General features: G+C 37.2%; 1 protein-coding gene across 1 annotated transcript; it reads left to right on the top strand.

Annotated features, from left to right (window-relative positions):
• Positions 1–263: 263 nt before the first annotated feature.
• On the top strand, positions 264–7,156 carry LOC135153935 (uncharacterized). Its single transcript, XM_064098870.1, has 2 exons — positions 264–1,942; positions 6,630–7,156. The coding sequence occupies exons 1-2, from the start codon at positions 1,679–1,681 to the stop codon at positions 6,900–6,902; spliced, it is 537 nt and encodes a 178-aa protein (XP_063954940.1). The 5' UTR covers positions 264–1,678; the 3' UTR covers positions 6,903–7,156.
• The last annotated feature ends 15,531 nt before the right edge of the window (positions 7,157–22,687 follow it).

Raw genomic sequence — 22,687 nt, 5'->3', positions numbered from 1 at the left:
CTGGTTTATCTGATCAAGAACTCTACCGTATATCAGGTATTTTGTCAATGTGTCAGGTTACATCATGTCTAGGTACTTTTTAAATAGGTACTTTTAAAATAAGAACTTTAGCAGGGTTTTCACCAAAGTCAAGAGATTCTTATTGTGTGAAATCAAATTATGAGAACTTTGTAAGGCAAGAATAATGCATATTTGTATACGATGCAAGAGTCTTGTTGCTGGTTTGGAACTATGGGAACTCTATCCTTTTACAGCGGTGTCAAGTACACAAAATGAGTGATCAGTTATTTTTTAGGCTTGGACAAAAAAGTTTTGCGACTTACGTGTCCTTGTAATCAAGTAGGTATTAAAGCACCAGCAAATCCAGCATGCAATGCTGAACTGTAGGTATTGGGGCTCTGATGAGTTGATGCAGCCATGTTGTTGAATGACATGCCGATTATCAGACATTGATCCTTTCATCCACATGTTTAACCTGTTAAATGACTGATAAGTATCTTACCATGGCTGGGTCATAAAGGTGACACCAAAGTGTTTGGATGGGACTCCACTCACTCATTAGGTGTTGGGATTTTTATAGGTTTAGTGTACATTCCTTTATGCTGTGGTGTACATTTGATGATTTCATTTCATGATTATGAAAAACTTTTTTTTTATTTTTGATATTCTGATTTTTCATTTCCTCAGATACAGATATTGAAAATTATCTTGTCTTATTAAAGTTCTCCATGTCAAACACATAAATTATAGTTGTTCACAATATTACAGAAAATGCTAAGGTTTCTGAACTTGATTCCCTTTCAATCTTTCTTAAAGTTTGATAAAATGTAAAAGAAACAGGTATTTTTTTTCATTACAAAGCTTTTAATATTAAAGAAAACATTTCTCCTGCACATTTTAGATATTTCTGTATTTGTATTTGCATTTCTTTATATTATTAGCTTATTAATGACTGCATGTTTGTTTCTCTGTTTTATTTTATCCTTGTTTATTCAGTGTGTCAGTGTGGTTAACCAGCTAAATAGATTTGGATGCACCCCATCGTGATGTTAGCTGATCCCTGAGCTCCTGGAAAATGAGACAATCTTCTGTGCTTCTGTGGTAGTTTAGATGCTTAATGTTAGCACCAAGCACTGTATTTGGTATATTGTGTACAAACTTGATAATGCATGAAAAAACCTGGCTCTTGATCTAATTATTGTGAAGAAATAACATCTCCTTAGTGATAAAAAAACAGATTGCTTTGGCATTAAGCTTCATCAGCAGATATCTGTCATTTCAGAAGCTGATGATAGATATTTGAGACAAAATATTTCATCTAGTTTTCCATTGCAGACAGAACTTCTTTCCAATGACTGAGGAATTATTTTCAGTTCCAAATCATGACTTTTCTTTTTACAATGTGTCAACAACAAATTTGAACTCTTAAAGCCATTGGGAGATTTGTTGTGAATACATATCAGAAATTTGGCCAAGTCCAGCAATTTTAAAGTGACAGTTAAAGATACTTGCGCTCAATATTTGCTTGAGTCTCGAACCTATCTGCACTTTCAAAGCTTTGGTACACACTGGTGAATGTGTAACAACCCCTTTGAAGTGTAACACTGCATGTCTGTAGTCCCAGCTACTGCGTTTCGTGTGATCTTGAGACCCTTGTGGCGATGCCAACACCACCACCATGCTTATGACCTTGTGTTACATCTATCTCTTTCATCTCTGGCCTCGGTTTCATCGCAGACTCAAGGACACCATCCTTGAAACGGTCGAGATGTATTCCGGCAGGGCCAGTGTGGCCTTCCGCAAGTTGGTGCCAGCGAACATCGCAGAGTGGGCGGAGCTACCTCACCAAGCGTCTCTTCTCTGTGAGGCATTGGATCGGAAGATGAGTACAAACGTTCTTGAAGAAGCCAGAGGCAAGCAGATGCTCACAATGGAACCAAAAGTGAGTCAAGACTATTTTTTTTCTAAGAAGCATGAAAAGAGACTAATACATTGATTGAACATTAAAAATATTTACAAGATATTATCTGTTGAAGAATTTAGTATTGGGCTTATAACTTAACTGAGCACATTCAATTCATTTATTTATTATTATTTTCAATAATCAATACACTAACGATCATGTGTATGTTTACAAACTGAATAATCATAACTTAAATTATAAATATTATCAGAGGAAGATAATGGGTATATTCCAGGGATGGTACATTATTATGTGTGTATTATCACTATAAAATTATGCAGAATTTGTTCAAAATTGATTTAAGAATTTGATAATCGATCATTTAAGTAATCATTAAGCATTGCATGTACACTGTATACAGGCTCTACATAAAAAGATTGAGTGAATAAGTGAATAAAGCGATAGGCTACATCATGTACATGTAAAATGATGGTATTCACCTTGGTAATATCATTATGAATGTACATTACTGTATGGAAACACTGAATGGAATCATGACCTCGGCCAGTCACTGGTATTCGCTACATGTGTATGTTCCATACAGCGTTTCTAATTAAATTGAAATTAATAATCACATACTCTGCATTTAGCATACATGTTCCCCTTTCAAACCGCCATTATTAAGTTAGGTTGTTGCTGCAGACTGAATATAGGAAAGGTCTATGACCGGGGAATATCATACTCGTACAAACATCCAGGAATAATCTGTTTGATTGCCGCTAGCCAGATATGCTCATCATGTCATTAGATTGTACAATGTAAACATGTTAACATTTCTACAGACTAATCCACTGGGCAACAATGCTCCGCAATTAAAATTTTCGTGCTAGAGATGTTATATTTAGAAGAATTCATTACTAGTTGCACGTGAGTTTTAGCCATTTTATAAGATGGATTTTTTTTTGGAGCTGCATGAAGACCTTTGTTTTCATGTTTTATTTGAAATTTATGTCTTGTTCACTAGGTTTACATTCTGGTTTTAGTTTGTACCTGTACATGTTTGTTGTAGCTACAAGCTGGCCTATGAGGCTATACATTGAGTGATAGTGGAGATATACATGTAGGCGGGGGCGGAGTGACATCACATCAGCTTAACGACGATAGCACTGACTTTCAGTGTGATGAAACCAAAGTATAAGAAACACAATGAAACAATATCAGAAACAGCTCTGAAAATTTCAGAAAGATTTGTAAGCTTCCGGATAACGAAATGGGTAAACTCGATTATCACAACGTTCAGCACATAGTATGAATGCAATGTTTGTGTATTATGCATTGTAGGCATGCCAAAATGCGGCGCTGCTATACGGGTCGCTAGTGCATTGTTTTCATCAGCCGGTCAGTTGCTAGGGCTCAAGATTAAAAATGCCCGGATGTTCACCTCGGCCTGTTGGGTCAGATGCATAAAAAGCAATTGTTGGCCAAGCAAAAGATCATGAATTAGCAATTTCTTTATTTTGTATGCATAATCATTTGCTTGTGCTTAAACCCTTTTCTTGCCTTCAGAAAGGAATTGCTAGTGGTTTGAACAATAGCGACATCACATCACGCTGGTGCCAACATGGCTCACAGAACAATTTTATTCGGGACTCGATTGCAAAAGTGTGCCAGTGCAAAATACCGCTTCTCTCAACATTACGTGGTGTCAAACTATTCCTTTAACTTGTTTCTAATTGATAATTTATATAGTATGCATTTGGTTTGCACTTACTAGGATGAAAACATGTTCATGTAGGCTATTGCACACCTTGGAGTTCTCTCTCAGGTGCATAAACATGATTATAAAACATGAACGCTCTGATCAAGCAAACTCTCAAGCTGCTCCGACGGAGCTTGAAAAAACAGAAGCAAATGTTTAAACGCACAACCAAATGGTTGGTTTTATGCATACACGTTTTAGCAATAGCTTAATCGTCAAGCAATTGCTGGCAGGCAGTTATTGCTTGACCTTACTAGCAAAGGCATTTGCTCGCTCATTTTTATACATATGGAATCTAGCAAAAGCAGTTGCTACTTTTTATGCATCTGACCCAGTGAAAACATGATGCTCTCCTAATCACCCAGGAAACAAAAAATCTGATGCTTTAGCGTTGTGTGTAAGCGTGCCTCACCACTGTATTCAGTGCAGGTGTGAATGCAATTGGAAAACACTCCGTCCATCGGAAAGGACGCAAATGTTGGTCCCTTGTATAGGAGAGTCACCACCTATGCACGTTAAAACCGATACAATATTCGTCAAAGAGTATGGTGTTCACCCGGTGTATTGCACCTGCCGGTCCAATTCACCCGGTGTATTGCACCTGCCGGTCCCCGGTACTATAATACTGCAAGAATCTTCAGGATTGAAGGAGGCAGTCAGTGTAGCTTGAAACCTTGAAACGATTGCTTGAAAAGAATAGAAGTCACTTTTTCAATAAGGAATGAGCATGATGAAAAGAATCTGCTCTTGCATAGTAATGTACATGTAGAGTGTATTAAAAAAGTGTTGAACACTGTACCAATTTATCTCCACTGCATTTGGCAGTGGATCGTAATATTACCGAACACTTTTAATGAATTCAATCATATCAAACACAGTATCTCATAAAATTCACCAAACTTTCACCATAAACATATGAATACCTACAAAATATGAATATGTAAAAATGTTGCAAAATCATTTTTATTTTTCACGATATGAGCTTCCAATCGGACCCCTCTTCGCATGTGAAATATTTCAGTCACTTTAAAAAAGTTGTATGGTTTTTATACCAAAGATGTGTTTTCTATGGGACAAGTTGAGAAAATCAACAAAATCACTGATGAGCTATTTTTACAATATTTTATTATTTTGTGAATATGAAGACTTTGAAAATGTGTTTTTTGACCATTTTCACAATTTTTCTATTCAAGTTCACTTTGAGAGGATGTTGCAAAGTTCTGAGCATATGTAATTATTTTCTGACGCACACAACGTGTGGTTCTGTAATACAAGGCCGATCGGTAAATGCAATCACTCACTATACACATAACATTTTGTCTCATTTGTTTTCTTTTTCATCAATCCTTCTTTTCCTTCTCCTTGTTCATCTCCTCCATCCCTCTCCTCCTTCTCCTTCTTGTTAGTCATTTTTCTCCTTACTTCTTTTCCTTCTCCCCTTCTTTTCCTTCCAGTCTCCCCTTCTCCTTCCTCTCCTCATTCCTCTTCTCCTTCTTATTCCCTTTTCTCCTTTCCCTCCTTCTTTCACTCTAACTTGAATTGTCATCATCTTTCAATAGAGTTTTTATGTGTCTTGTATTCACCCATAAATGTCCAAGGCCCCGTTGCATAAAAGTTGTTATTATGGTAACTACCATGGTAACAATGCTGAACAGCCAATCAGAATCAATGATTACATGAAAGATACCATTGGATGGCAAAGTTACCATAATAGTAACTTTCATGCAATGGTCCCCAGGTCCAGATTGTCCATGTAAAGTTTTCTTTCACTCTCTAGTCTTGTTCTTGCTTAACATTGAGATGGATTCACCCTTCTTTACTATTTGTTTTCCCCCAGATTCATTTTATATTTTCTATAAGGAGCACATTGCAATTTTCACTTAAAGTTTGAAGAAATTTCTTTGCTTTTCAATTTTTTTTCCATACATCCATGCCCTATTTCTTCAGGAATTGAATTATTCTTAAATTCAATTGACTTGTCATGTCTCTTATTTCCTTAGATTTTTTTTTTGCAACCTGGAAAAGGCATTTACATTATGCAAGGAACTACATTCAAAAGATTAATTCATGTCATACATGTAGATCTTGATTGCAGTTATGTTTTGATGTTGTGTTATTCATCATACTATGCAGATAAAAACATGTCACCGTTACAACACACTGTACATTCTCTTACAATGTTTACCCAGTCCTAGATCATTGACTGTAGGACCTGTACAAACCATATTTATCAATGTAGTTTGTAGTAATGTATATTTGGCTAAGCCTTTATCAACTCATAAAATGAGAATTAATGCTTTTTATATATACAAGTACATGATATCAGGTGGGTGTTTCATAAAGCCATTTGTAAAGTTACACACAACTCTACGTACGACTCGAACCTGTTCTTAGGCACTAAATCAGTTACATAGGGAGATCATATAGCACAAGAAATGGTCACCAGTCGAGCGTAAAGTCATTCGTAACTTATGAACAGCTTTATGAAACGGGCCCCAGGTGTAAGAGTCATGTTGGAGTCTTTTTACCTCCCACTTTTTTCAGTCTCTGGGCATGGTGGCTTGAAGGTCAAGTACCTACCAGGTGAATGGAAGTCATGGCCTCATGGGTTTACTTTAACTTTTGGTCAAGTCCTACCAAAGACTATTAAAATTGAACCTGCAGGCTCCAGCATTCTAGCCAAGCATTCATCATCTTGGAATGTATCTATAGAAGGGTAATGACAACATGTTACTTGGGGACTGCTGTTGGAAGATAAGCTATTTGCTGAATTGCTACCCATGGTGCTTTAATAGTAGTGACACCTGAATGTTCTGATCTGAAAAGGGCTGATAGGTTGAACCATAGTTAAAATAACCAATAGCCCACCCATCCTAAACTTGTGTCTGATTCAAACATTTTGTAAAGTTCTACTGGTTGTGTTTACTTGTTATAGCAATCATTCTTATTCACCTATTTCATCCACAGCAATCTGTAGATCTGAGTTATGACTGGACTTCATTCATTGGTTCGTCTACTCCGGCCCTCAAGGCACCTTTACCTGTTGCCCCTGCCTCACCCACCTCATCCATCTTCGTACTTCTTGAGGCATCCCCTCCTAAGAGAGATCGATACGGACGACTAGCCCTTCGCAAGGTAAGTGGACCTTATATCTACCCTGGCCTTCAAGGCACCTTTACCTGTTGCCCCTGCCTCACCCACATCATCTATCTTTGTACTCCTAGAGGCTTCCCCTCCTAAGAGAGATCGATACGGACGACTAGCCCTTCGCAAGGTAAGTGGACCTTATACCTGGACTTCAAGGCACCTTTACCTGTTGCCCATGGCTCACCCATCCCGTGGGAGCGGGCACTCGGTATATAATGCATGGTGGGTATGTGCCGCGGAGGGAACCCCCATTTTTACATACAAATTTCCGTTCCAAGGCATAGCATTTTTGTCTTTTTGAGAAAAAGAAAAAAGAAAGCCGCTCCAAAGCATTTCTTTTTATCGAGAAAAAAGAAGAAAGAAATCTGTTCCAAAGCTTCGCAAATTTTTTGTTACACCATTCCGGTCGCATTGATCCGCTACAATGAGCTGCAATTTTGGTGAAAAGCGGCCGCAGAGCGCTGTCTGACCATCGCCTCTGCGCGAGCGCACACGGCGCCCGTGCCGCCGGTCTAGCTGCATGCACATATGCCCGTTCTATAGGGATGCATACGAACTCACACTCAGGCGACCCGTTCCAAGGACCCCCGTTTTCATAGTTCCAAGGACCCTCCTTTTTTACAATAAACCTGCTCCAAAGCCCCCGTTTTTTGTCTCGCCTGCGGCACATAACTACCATTTTTTGGTTGAGTACGCCCCCCCCCCCTCCGGGCACCCATCTCATCTATCTTTGTAGTTTTTACTCCTAGAGGTTTCCCCACCTGTATCCGCCAAAAAATTACTGGCAGACACTGGTGAAAAAAATTCCTATACACTATATTTCTTTATGGGTGCTCACTTGTACTTTGCCCCCTCCGTGTCCACTAACTGCAACTCTCAAGAATGGTTTAGTGTTTGTGTAGGCATTACCTCCCAAAATGGAATTTTATGGGTCATAATGGGTGTCTATCACTGCATCTGACACTTGAATGTACATGGAGACTTCCTCTATAGAATTATACAATGTGCATGTACCCTTTCCTTTTATCATTTGTATAATTGGCCTCCCCCGAAACCCTGCCATGTTATTATGAGTATAGGCTTTGGCTTATTGTCCATTATCAAGGTACATGTATGTGTAAATGGAACTGATTCATTCCACATCTACAAGTACCTGTAGGTCACCCATTTTTTTTTCCTTATTGTAAATTATAGGTCCCCATTATACCATCTGCCTGGTGAGTATGACGAAATTCACACCCCTTTCCCTCTCCTCCCAATCACATTTACCCCGAGTATGATGAGAATCCTGGGGAAAAGGTTGTGAAGATTTTTTTTGTTTTTTTGTATCAGTTCCTTTTCAAAATTCACAAACCTATGTGCTTTGTGTAATTACTTAAAAACTTGTCGTCCGTACTAGAAAAGATAATTTGATCCATAATTCATGAGGGAAGAGGCTGATATTTCATGGAATTAGCAATATGATTTAAAAACTTTTCTACATAATAAGCATCATTGGATATCTCAGTATACATGTGGGGTTTTCCCTTTTAGGCCAATGGATTTACAAGTTTGGAGGTGGAGAAGCGAATGGCATTGATAATGTGACACATAATTCATCAAGTACTCTGTTCATCTTTGCATTAATGCAAAAGGTTGTTAGCGAAAGAGAGCACACAGTGAGAGAGAGAGACAGTGAGGAACAGAGGGAAGGTGGAAATTAACACCCAGAAAATATTACCAGTAGGCCTATTATAATATACATAATGTTCATGTAATGTGTAATATGTTGAAATAATGATAAAAGCAGAAAAACATAATATCTGTGATAAAGGCTGTGGGGTATGTGATTAATGATAATGGGCAAAAGGTATTGCATAGAAAAAGACTTGGACAAAATAATAGCTGCACTGGGGTGGTGTAAGCAAGATTGATATTCTCAAAATTAACAGTATTCATGATATGCTTTGAAAAGTCGACTTACTGGGATGAAGTATTGCACCAAATAAAACGTGTATGTACTCTTATATTTTTCATCTCTTGTACTTGGATAAATTTTAGTATGCACATTGTTATCTAATAATCTGAAAAGACTTTTTTGTGTGGTGACCCACTAATATTCAGGGTGTCTGGAAAACGAAGACCGAAGACCGAAGACCGGGGACTCCTATCACACTCGTGTGAAAGCGTTTGTAGTTCACGCCCGAAGTGTGTACAAAGCAGTGCAAAGTGTGTACAAAACACGTGCGCGGGTTAGAATGGACTTTGGACCTTGCCCCCTACACGTGTTCTCCCATTGACATTGCACGGGTCCCCGGTCTTCGATCTTCGTTTTCCAAACCTGTTGTTGGGTGTCTGGAAAACGAAGACAGAAGACCGGGGATCGCGTCAATTCGTCTAGCTAAGATAGGCACCTATAATATTCAGCACCAGTTCAAGAATATTCTGATCTTGGATACGTCATCAGCTATGATTGGCTGCGGATAAGTTATGGTTATTTGTGTGAATATCGTTATCAGCTAGGGCATGATATTAAGGATAGCGTACATATTTCACCCACGGAATTCAGCCATTGCAATTCTGAAAACTGTCATAAAGGCATAAAACTGAAAATTTGCATACAATATACACCTCATACTGCGCAATCACGTACAAGCAGACTCAACTCAACTGGCGTTTGCAACTATTTTATACCGCTACCATTGACATTACGCATGTCCCCGGTCTTCGGTCTTCGTTTTCCAAACCTGTTGTTGGGTGTCTGGAAAACGAAGACAGAAGACCGGGGATTGCGTATTCGTCTAGCTAAGATAGGCCTATAATATTCAGCACCAGTTTAAGAATATTCTGATCTTGGATACGTCATCATGCAGCTATGATTGGCTGTGGATAAGTTATGGTTATTTGTGTGAATATCGTTATCAGCTAGGGCATTAATTATATTAAGGATAACGTACATATTTCACCCACGGAATTCAGCCATTGCAATTCTGAAAACTGTCATAAAACTGAAAACTTCCATACAATACACCTCATACTGCGCAATCACGTACAAGCAGACTCAACTCAACTGGCGTTTGCAACTATTTTATACTACCATTGACATTATGCATGTCCCCGGTCTTCGGTCTTCGTTTTCCAAACCTGTTGTTGGGTGTCTGGAAAACGAAGACAGAAGACCGGGGATCGCGTCAATTCGTCTAGCTAAGATAGGCACCTATAATATTCAGCACCAGTTCAAGAATATTCTGATCTTGGATACGTCATCAGCTATGATTGGCTGCGGATAAGTTATGGTTATTTGTGTGAATATCGTTATCAGCTAGGGCATGATATTAAGGATAGCGTACATATTTCACCCACGGAATTCAGCCATTGCAATTCTGAAAACTGTCATAAAGGCATAAAACTGAAAATTTGCATACAATATACACCTCATACTGCGCAATCACGTACAAGCAGACTCAACTCAACTGGCGTTTGCAACTATTTTATACCGCTACCATTGACATTACGCATGTCCCCGGTCTTCGGTCTTCGTTTTCCAAACCTGTTGTTGGGTGTCTGGAAAACGAAGACAGAAGACCGGGGATTGCGTATTCGTCTAGCTAAGATAGGCCTATAATATTCAGCACCAGTTTAAGAATATTCTGATCTTGGATACGTCATCATGCAGCTATGATTGGCTGTGGATAAGTTATGGTTATTTGTGTGAATATCGTTATCAGCTAGGGCATTAATTATATTAAGGATAACGTACATATTTCACCCACGGAATTCAGCCATTGCAATTCTGAAAACTGTCATAAAACTGAAAACTTCCATACAATACACCTCATACTGCGCAATCACGTACAAGCAGACTCAACTCAACTGGCGTTTGCAACTATTTTATACTACCATTGACATTATGCATGTCCCCGGTCTTCGGTCTTCGTTTTCCAAACCTGTTGTTGGGTGTCTGGAAAACGAAGACAGAAGACCGGGGATTGCGTATTCGTCTAGCTAAGATAGGCCTATAATATTCAGCACCAGTTTAAGAATATTCTGATCTTGGATACGTCATCATGCAGCTATGATTGGCTGTGGATAAGTTATGGTTATTTGTTTGAATATCGTTATCAGCTAGGGCATGATATTAAGGATAACTTACATATTTCACCCACGGAATTCAGCCATTGCAATTCTGAAAACTGTCATAAAACTGAAAATTTGCATACAATATACACCTCATACTGCGCAATCACGTAAAGCAGACTCAACTCAACTGGCGTTTGCAACTATTTTATACTACCATTGACATTACGCATGTCCCCGGTCTTCGGTCTTCGTTTTCCAAACCCGTTGTTGGGTGTCTGGAAAACGAAGACCGAAGACCGGGGATCGCATTCGTTTAGCTAAGATACCACTTATAAATGTCATTATGAAGGCCTCTATTATTCAGCTCAAATTCAAGAATATTCTGATCTAGAATACATTATGTCATTAATTGGCTGATAATGAAGTCATGTTAATTGCTAATTGTGTCAATAATTAGTATAGTTAGACCAGTTGAAGCGGGATAGGTCTCCCAGTTTACACCACTATTCCACTGAGACAAGTAACAAACTCCAGTATAATCAATCAGACCAGTTTCAAATTTCCAGTTAAAGGTTAACTCTAGACCAGTAATTTCAGACCAGTTTAATTCTTAACTGGTCCAGTAAAGTGAACTCGACCAGTTAGACCAGTATGCCGTTTTTCCATTTTCCAGAATTACATTCTGTGAACTGGTTTTTCCTTCTTAATTGGCTGACATTAATTTGCAATTTTACTACCATTGACATAACGCATGTCCCCGGTCTTCGGTCTTCGTTTTCCAAACCTGTTGTTGGGTGTCTGGAAAACGAAGACAGAAGACCGGGGATCGCGTCAATTCGTCTAGCTAAGATAGGCCTATTAATATTCAGCACCAGTTCAAGAATATTCTGATCTTGGATACGTCATCAGCTATGATTGGCTGCGGATAAGTTATGGTTATTTGTGTGAATTTCGTTATCAGCTAGGGCATGATTAATAAGGATAGATAACAATTATAACGTACATATTTCACCCACGGAATTCAGCCATTGCAATTCTGAAAACTGTCATAAAACTGAAAACTTGCATACAATACACCCCATACTGCGCAATCACGTACAAGCAGACTCAACTCAACTGGCGTTTGCAACTATTTTACTACCATTGACATAACGCATGTCCCCGGTCTTCGGTCTTCGTTTTCCAAACCTGTTGTTGGGTGTCTGGAAAACGAAGACAGAAGACCGGGGATCGCGTCAATTCGTCTAGCTAAGATAGGCCTATAATATTCAGCACCAGTTCAAGAATATTCTGATCTTGGATACGTCATCAGCTATGATTGGCTGCGGATAAGTTATGGTTATTTGTGTGAATATCGTTATCAGCTAGGGCATGATATTAAGGATAGCGTACATATTTCACCCACGGAATTCAGCCATTGCAATTCTGAAAACTGTCATAAAACTGAAAATTTGCATACAATATACACCTCATACTGCGCAATCACGTACAAGCAGACTCAACTCAACTGGCGTTTGCAACTATTTTATACCGCTACCATTGACATTACGCATGTCCCCGGTCTTCGGTCTTCGTTTTCCAAACCTGTTGTTGGGTGTCTGGAAAACGAAGACAGAAGACCGGGGATCGCGTCAATTCGTCTAGCTAAGATAGGCCTATAATATTCAGCACCAGTTCAAGAATATTCTGATCTTGGATACGTCATCAGCTATGATTGGCTGTGGATAAGTTATGGTTATTTGTGTGAATATCGTTATCAGCTAGGGCATTATATTAAAGATAACTTACATATTTCACCCACGGAATTCAGCCATTGCAATTCTGAAAACTGTCATAAAACTGAAAACTTCCATACAATACACCTCATACTGCGCAATCACGTACAAGCAGACTCAACTCAACTGGCGTTTGCAACTATTTTACTACCATTGACATTATGCATGTCCCCGGTCTTCGGTCTTCGTTTTCCAAACCTGTTGTTGGGTGTCTGGAAAACGAAGACAGAAGACCGGGGATTGCGTATTCGTCTAGCTAAGATAGGCCTTTATAATATTCAGCTCCAGTTTAAGAATATTCTGATCTTGGATACGTCATCAGCTATGATTGGCTGCGGATAAGTTATGGTTATTTGTGTGAAAATCGTTATCTGCTAGGGCATGATATTAATAATTATAACGTACATATTTTACCCACGGAATTCAGCCATTGCAGTTCTGAAAACTGTCATAAAAAAACTTACATACAATACATACTGCGCAATCACGTACACGTACAAACAAACTCAACTCAACTGGCGTTTGCAAAAATTTTACTACCATTGACATTACGCATGTCCCCGGTCTTCGGTCTTCGTTTTCCAAACCTGTTGTTGGGTGTCTGGAAAACGAAGACCGAAGACCGGGGATCGCATTCGTCTAGCTTAGATTCAACTTATGCCATCATTAAGGCCTATTTTTTTTTGCTCAAGTTTAAGAATATTGTGATCTCGAATACATTAATATCATTAATTGGCTGATAATGAAGTCATATGTTAATTGCTTGTGTCAATAAATAGTATAGTTAGACCAGTTGAGGCGGGATAGGTCTCCCAGTTTACACTATTCCACTCGGATACAAGTAACACACTCATGCAGTAATCAATCAAGACCAGTTTCAAATTTCCAGTTAAAGGTTATACTCTAGACCAGTAATTTCAGACCAGTTTAATTCTTAACTGGTCCAGTAAAATGAACTCGACCAGTTAGACCAGTATGCCGTTGTTCCATTTACCAGAGTTACATTCTGTGAACTGGTTTTTCCTACTTGGCTGACATTAATTTGCAATTTTACTACCATTCACATAACGCATGTCCCGGCCGGTCTTCGATCTTCGTTTTCCAAACCTGTTGTTGGGTGTCTGGAAAACGAAGACCGGGGATCGCATTCGTCTAGCTAACACACCACTATGTCATCATTAAGGTCTATATTATTCAGCTCAGCGACGATTGTCTGATAGTTATGGTTGTGTAAATACATTTGTAAATACCAGTAACACCAGTTGAGGCGGGATAGGCCTACCAGTTTACACCGGTATAGACCACCGAGAACAGAAACAAACTCCAGTAATCGAGACCAGTTTCAAATGTCCAGTTAAAGGTTAACTCAAGACCAGTAATTTAAGACCAGTTTAATTCCTAACTGGTCCAGTACAATGAAGTGGACAGTTTTCCAAACCTGTTGTTAGGTGTGTGAAAAAGAAAGACCGGTGGTCGCATCCGTCTAGCTAAGATATATACCACTTATTTCATAAATACAACACACCACCTATTTCATAAATACAACACAGTTATGGTAATTCAACAAATACCTCCCACATGGTCAAAGCCCATTGACCTTAAATGACTTTGTCCTTCGTCCATAAACATTGAAAGTTATGACAACAATCTAATAATTATCTCCAACATGACCAAAGTTCATTGACCTTATTGACCTTTGACCGTGGTCGAAACTCACACAGGATGTTCAGTGATACTTGATTCCCAGGACCAAAATCCAATTGAAACCAGTTGGATTTCCAACTGGTTTCAATTGGTTTCAATTGGTTTTAACTGGTTTCAATTGGTTTTAACTGGAATTTAACAATTTCCAGTTGAAACCAATTGAAACCAGTTGGGCAACTGGAAATCCTAACTGGAACCAGTTGGGCAACTGGAAATCCTAACTGGAACCAGTTGGGTAACTGGAAATGACTTCCAACTGGAAATGATTTCTAACTGGAACCAGTTGGGCAACTGGAAATCCTAACTGGAACCAGTTGGGCAACTGGAAATCCTAACTGGAACCAGTTGGGTAACTGGAAATGACTTCCAACTGGAAATGATTTCTAACTGGAACCAGTTGGGTAACTGGAAATGACTTCCAATTGGAAATGATTTCTAACTGGAACCAGTTGAGTAACTGGAAATCCCAACTGGAACCAGTTGGGCAACTGGAAATCCTAACTGGAACCAGTTGGGTAACTGGAAATGACTTCCAACTGGAAATGATTTCTAACTGGAACCAGTTGGGTAACTGGAAATCCTAACTTGAACCATGCAGTTGTGTAACTGGAAATCCTAACTGGTACCAATTGGGTAACTGGAGATGACTTCTAACTGGAAAGATGGGTAATTTGAAATGAATTCTAATTGGAACCAGTTGGGTAACTGGAAATAAAACTGGAACCAGTTGGGTAACTGGAAATGATTTCCAATTGGTTTCCAATTGGAAATTTTCCAGTTACCCAACTGGATCCAATTGAAACCAGTTAATTTGCATATTATCTGCCAGTGTGCACAGATTAATGTTTTATGAGATTCATCATCATTAACAATGTATCTATTTAATTCTTTTCAATTTCAAGTGCCACACTTTTTAAAGATAAGTATTTAGAATACTTAGCAGTGAAAACCATGTTCATAAATGTTATAGATTATAATTAAAACAGATTAAAGGATAATTAGTACACCACTAACTGTTACCAAATTACATCAAATAAAAATACATATAATTATTTGAAGATCTTCCATATAATATATACATATGAAAGTCTGTATTTTATCAATGCCCTTTACATTGGTATCAATAGACATATAATACTGCTTCTGTGTTGGCATATGAGCAATAGTTAGTGCAAATGCTAATTAATTTGTAACTAATTAAGTTCATTCCAATTAGTTCCAATTGGATCCAGTTGGAAACCAATTGGTTTCAACTGGTTCCAGTTGAAACCAGTTGCCTCCAATTGGTTTCAACTGGAACCAATTGAAACCAGTTGCCTCCAATTGGATTCAATTGGTGTTAATAGGGAACTTGGAACAACTGGAACCAATTGACACCGATTGCCAACTGGTTCCAGTTGCCCAATTGGTTTTAACTGGAACCAAATGGCAACTGGTTTTCAATTGGAACCAGTTGGTTTTAACTGGAACCAATTGGCAACTGGTTTTCAATTGGAACCAGTTGTTCCAATTTCCCTATTGAAACCAGTTGGCCAACTGGTTTCAATTGGTTTTGCCCTAATTGGTTTTAACTGGATTTTGGTCCTGGGTTACTCTTATGTCCAACTTTTATTAATCAGATCCATAAACTTTTAAAGTTATCATGGTAATTAAACAAATACCCCCAACTTCATCAAAGTTCATTGACCTTTGACCTTGGTCATGTTACCTAAAACTCACACAGGATGTTCAGTGATATACACTTATGTCCAACTTTTATTAATCAGATCCATAAACTTTTAAAGTTATCATGGTAATTCAACAAATACCCCAACTTGGTCAAAGTTAATTGACCCTAAATGACCTTTGACCTTGGTCATGTGACTTAAACCCAGACAGGATGTTCAGTGATACTTGATTAAGCTTACAGGGGTGTGAGAGTTCAGATTTTTTTTTTTTTTTTTTCCAGCTTATTTTCAGTTTTTTTTTTTGCTTTCCTCTGTACAAAAAGAATTGGAGCTCGTTCTTTTTCAAACTTTTTCACCACTCAGCTTTTTTCAGATCTTTTTATTAGTGACCACTTATACCCCTGCCTATTATGTCCAAATTTCATGAACTAAGTCTATATACTTTCTAAGTAATGCTGTCATTTCAAAAACTTAACCTTCGGTTAAGATTTGATGTTGACAATGGCAAGTAGCACAAGAAGAAAGAGAAGAAAAAAATAAAAAAATATTATATAAGGCATTTGGGTGAGCACCATCATCACCTAAAGCATTACAATCATCATTATCCTCAATGTCAGCAGCAGAATTATCATGACCATCATCAACATTATCATAAGACTTTTATGTTGGAAAAATTATTGTTTTTATGGACCCACAATCTTGCATACCCATTATCATATTGATACACATCAATTTTCTTCCAGTCTACTACAAGAATGAAACACACACAATACACATTCTCTGCTGTTTACATGAGTTATGTTTATTCAGCAAACTTGTAAGGTTATGGTTTAATAAATGTATGGAAAACATCATAATCCAAATTACGACATATGATTTACATAAAAATGTTTAAGCTATTGTATATATTTTGATGATTCAAAGCAAAGACATAATTAAGCCAAATCATATCATAAACGCTGTGGAGCGCCATTTGTTTCACAATACCAAGATAGTAGGCCTATTGCTCTTTTACCACAATTTAGTCTGGGATAATTGTCCTTTCTTGTGAAATCAAAATATGCATGATACCATATACATCCCATCCTGTGGGCGGGCGTACATAAAAAATTAGAAACGAATTAAATGATTTGGATTTCCTATGCCAAAATTAAATACTCTAGTACTGCAGCTCAAGGGGGGTTTCATAATCGAACTTGGTTGGCATTATACGTCTTTGTATGTCGATTGGTGACTTAATTGGGTTGCACTAAAAATTTGAATGCTGATTGGTATTTTTGGCTGCGCTATCCGCAAAATTTATTGACCTACTTATAATTTCTTATGCACTATGTGCGAGATACATTGACCTATCTTTACTTTTTAATGCACTAAATGTGAAATTTGATGGGAAAATCTAAAAATAATATGAAACATTTCACAAACTATTAAGTCAACATTTACATGTAGTCACAATTAGTAGGCCTACATACATGTAGATGAACATCACACATTTGCAAATTGACCATGTCTGTAAGACACTAGGTAATATCCACATCAACAATGTATTCAAGTGAACATGTACTTACACATATGTACATATATAAAACAAAGCACTGATTACCACATGAAATGGCAAGGAAGGACTGGCATTTAGTGTTGTCATGCTAAATGCAATGTAAAGAACCAAACTGCATCTGAATGGCAAAGAATAACTTAGCATGTACATTACCTGCATTTAAGGACATACTGTAGGTATATCATGGTACCTTACAATGTACCGCAGTGGAGAACACCTAAAATGGCAATAAATAAATAAGTTAACATGTGACTGCATTTAAGGTCATACTCTAGACATATGAACTTGGTACTTCACCACCATAAAAACTTTACCATATATGTAACATCAAGCACTGAGTATCATCTGAAATAACAATGTACATGTATATTGATACCTGAAGAATGGCAAGATCAACATCAAACACTCCCAATTTCACACATTTGTTGCTTTGCAATTTGTGTAAAGCACCAAATAACATCTAAACAGAGATTACATGGATACCTGTACATATATCAAACACTTGCTGCTTTACAATTTGTGCAAAATACCGAATAAAATAAAAAATGACAAAGATTACATTGATACCTGTACATATATCGTACACTTAGCTTTTCCATTGTTTGTAAAGCAATGAAATATCTGAAGAAAAAAAAAAACCATTGGGTTGATACCTGTACATATATCACACACTTAATGTTTTCCATTGTTTGTAAAGCAATGAAATATCTGAAGAAAAAAAATAACATTAGATTGATACCTGTACATATATCACACACTTAGTGTTTTCCATTGTTTGTAAAGCAATGAAATATCTGAAGAAAAAAAAAACCATTAGGTTGATACCTGTACATATATCCAACACTTGCTGCTTTACAATTTGTGTAAAGCACTGAATAACATCTAAACTAGCAAAAGATCATGATAATTTATAGCACACCTGGTGTTTTCCATTGTTTGTAAAGTACTGAATAATGTCTAAAATAAAGAATACGTTGATACCAGTATACATATCACGCACTTAGTGCTTTCCAAGTTGTGCAAAGTGCTGAATAACATCTAAAATAACAAAGATTATGTTTACACTGTAACTGTACATATATATATATAACACTTCCTGCTTTCCAAGTTGGGCAAAACACTGAATAACATATAAAATTACAAAGATTACATTGATACCTGTACATATATCTAACATTTGCTGCTTTCCAATTTGTTTATAGTACTGATTAACATATAAAATTACAAAGATTACGTTGATACCTGTACATATATCACACACTTGCTGCTTACAGTTTGTGCAAAGTACTGAATAACATCTAAATTAAATAACAAAGATTACGTTGGTACCTGTACATATATCACACACTGAGTGTTTTCCATTGTTTGTAAAGCAATGAAATATCTGGAAAAAAAAATAACATTAGGTTGATACCTGCACATACATCACACACTTAGTGTTTTCCATTGTTTGTAAAGCAATGAAATATCTGAAGAAAAACAACAACATTAGGTTGATACCTGTACATATATCACACACTTAGTGTTTTCCATTGTTTGTAAAGCAATGAAATATCTGAAGAAAAAAAAATAACATTAGGTTGATACCTGTACATTATCACACACTTAATGTTTTCCATTGTTTGTAAAGCGCATGAAATATCTGAAGGGGAAAAAAAAAAACATTAGGTTGATACCTGTACATATATCACACACTTAGTGTTTTCCATTGTTTGTAAAGCAATGAAATATCTAAAGAAAAAAAAATAACATTGGGTTGATACCTGTACATATATCCAACACTTGCTGCTTTACAATTTGTGTAAAGCACTGAATAACATCAAAAATACCAAAGATTACATTGATACATGTACATAGAGCACACATTTTTTGTTACGCAATGAAATCTGAAAAAAAAAACATTACCTTGATACCAGTACATATAGCAAACTAGTGTTTCCATTAATGTAAACCAATGAAATATCTGAAACAAGTGGAGCGCCACTGGCAGTCTGACCTGCATCACGCGAATCAATATAGCTGCAGTGCTGACTTTGAAAATTACTACAAAATAATTATTCACACAAAACACCATTCATATAATGATACGGTACTATGATCATTGACAATAAATGGCATTTGGCATTGATCATGCGACCTAAGACTTGTCAGTGATACTTGATTACCCCTATAACCACATTTTATAAACTCTATCTATAAACTTTGAAAGTATTATGATAGCAATCTAATAATTACCTCCAAAATCGCCTTAACAGACCTTTGAATTTAGTCATGTGATGAAACTCGCATGAGTACGTGATACTTGATTACTCTTATGTTTTACGAACTAGACCAATACTCATATATCCAAGTTTTATGGACTAGATCCATACACTTTCAGAGTTATGATGGTTATTCAAAATAACCCAAACTTGCGAAAGTTCATTGACCTCTGACCTTGGTCATGTGACCTGAAACTCGCACATGATATTCAGTGATACTTGATTACTCTTATGTTTTACGAACTAGACCAATACTCATATATCCAAGTTTTATGGACTAGATCCATACACTTTCAGAGTTATGATGGTTATTCAAAATAACCCAAACTTGCAAAAGTTCATTGACCTCTGACCTTGGTCATGTGACCTGAAACTCGCACATGATATTCAGTGATACTTGATTACTCTTATGTGTCAAGTTTTATGAACTAGATCAATAAACTTTCAAAGTCATGATGGTTATTCAACAAATACCCCCAACTTGGCCAAAGTTCATTGACCATGGTCATGTGACTTGAAACTTGCACAGGATGTTCAGTGATACTTGATTACTCTTATGTCCAAGTTTCATGAATCAGATCCCTAAACTTTTGATGTTATGATGGTAATTCAACGATTCCCCCAACTTGACTAATGTTGATTGATCTTTAATTACCTTTGACCTAATAAAGTCATGTGATGTGAAACTCAGGCATATTTGATTAACCTTATGTCCAAGTTTCATGAAATAGGTCCATATACTTTCTAAGTTATGCTGTCATTTCAAAAACGTAACCTTTGGTTAAGATTTGGTGTTGACGACACCGCCGTCGCCGCTGTTGGAAAAGTGGCGCCTATAGTCTCACTCTGTTATGCAGGAAGAGACAAAAACTTTATGTTGATACCTGTACATATCACTCAATGTTTTCCATTGCTTGTAAAGCGATAAAATATCTGAACAAGAGTGTCGCTAAGGCGAGCACATACTACGCCCGTATGTAACGCGGAAAATGGAGCTTTTGGTCAAGCAAGAAAAGTGGAAGATGGCGACTACACCTTTGACCTTCTGATCTCAAAATCAAAAGAATTGCTAGGATCTATGCTACTATCATACACACCAAACTACATGAGCCTAGGTTAAGTTCAACTAAGGTTATCGCATAAACAAGGACTTCAGAAGGATAAAATGAAAACATGTCACTGTGATCTTGACCTTTGACTTCTAAATCGATAGGCTTGCTGGGATCCATGCTAGTATCATACACACCAAATTATATGAGCCTAGGTTAAGTTCAACCGAAGTTATCACGTATACAAAGACTGCAGAAGGGTACAATGAAAATAGGTCACTGTGACCTTGACCTTTTGACCTCAAAATCAATAGGCTTCCTTGGATCTATGCTAGTATTATACATGCCAAATTATATGAGCCTAGGTTAAGTTAAACTGAAGTTATCGCGTTTACAAGGAAAAGTTAACGGACAGACGGACACCGAGCGTGATACCATAATACGTCCCGTCAAGACGCGGGCGTATAAAAACAACATTACGTTGATACCTGTATAAATATCACACACTTGGTGTTTTCCAATGTTTGTAAAGTAGTGAAACATCTGAAATAACAAAGATTAAAGTGATATGCCTGTATATCAGACACTGCAACCAAGATCTGACAGGGGGGAGGGGCACAATGGACCCCCCTCTCCCCCCTCGAGAAGATCGGCAATAGCCAGTTCTTTTGTGGTCAAGTCACATAATGTCAAGCTACCTACAATTATTGTAAACTTGTAAACTGCAAAAAAGGGGTGAACGCTGCATTTTTAGTACAAATGTGCCTCTTGGCATGTGTATTCCTTGAACCCATTGGATAATTTTTATCCAAAGAGACACTCTGTATCTATGCAAATTAACACTCTAAAATGAGTAATATACACTTTTAAAAATTTTAAGCTACTTTATAGAAATGCCAAATTAGGTATTTTATTCAGTACTAACTTTCAATGGATGGAAGAAAATAAAACATTTTCCAAAGGAGCTGTTTATCTATCCATATAGTCGTCTTATTTGCATAAATTTTGTATAAGTTATCATACATTATGCAGATTCTAACATAAAATGGCTAAATCTGACATGAAATCTACAGAGCCACTTCTCCTCTATCTATTAAACAGAGGTTCCATGAAACTAAAATTTGCTTTACTAGGTACTGAAGACGCCTTTTTACCAAAGTGGGGGCTACAAAAAACATGAAAAATTTCAATTTAGTCACAATATGGAATGGGATGGGGAACTACAAAGCGTCCCACAAAGAACGAAACCGAGATTTATCGATGAATTATCATAACTAATTCACAAATACAGTAGACAAGTGACCTAGCATTGTAAAGCTTAGAATCTCCTCTTTCATCTAAAATTAGTTAGATTATTCCTCATTCATGCATAGGGTGAAAAAAAAACAATTTGAAGAAAGGATACCAAAACTCTTTTGGCAAGGGGTATCTGAATGTAAAAAAAAAACACATTACTAAAAAGTTCAATATCTGCTATTTTATTTGATACCTTAATCACAGTTCTAAAATGGTCAATAAGTAAAAAATTCTGTTCCCTCGAAACACTGGTTGTATTTCAAAAATTTCATTAAATAAACGTGTTTTCACCGGTTTACCACGGAAGCTATCGCACGCACGGTAAACATCAGACTTAATGCATGGCTGATGGTCAACAAAATGGAGTGTTGAGTGACTAGGATTGCTAGCCTGTAAAACCTCTTCATTTCATGAAATTATTGAAATTCAAGCTTTATTTGAGCAGAACTTTGTTATTTCTGTTATTGAGGTATCAAATTAAATTTTTAAAATGTGGTTTCTTTTTTGAA

The sequence above is a fragment of the Lytechinus pictus genome, chromosome 4, assembly GCF_037042905.1.
Source record: "Lytechinus pictus isolate F3 Inbred chromosome 4, Lp3.0, whole genome shotgun sequence".
In the NCBI taxonomy this organism is placed as follows: domain Eukaryota; kingdom Metazoa; phylum Echinodermata; class Echinoidea; order Temnopleuroida; family Toxopneustidae; genus Lytechinus; species Lytechinus pictus.
This window is presented reverse-complemented; position numbering and strand designations above follow the sequence as displayed.

Coding starts and splice junctions, on each gene's coding strand:
- LOC135153935 (XM_064098870.1), top strand. CDS start 1,679: ATGCTTATGACCTTGTGTTACATCTATCTCTTTCATCTCTGGCCTCGG. Junction 1,943..6,629: donor TGCTCACAATGGAACCAAAA/GTGAGTCAAGAC, acceptor TTTCATCCACAG/CAATCTGTAGATCTGAGTTA.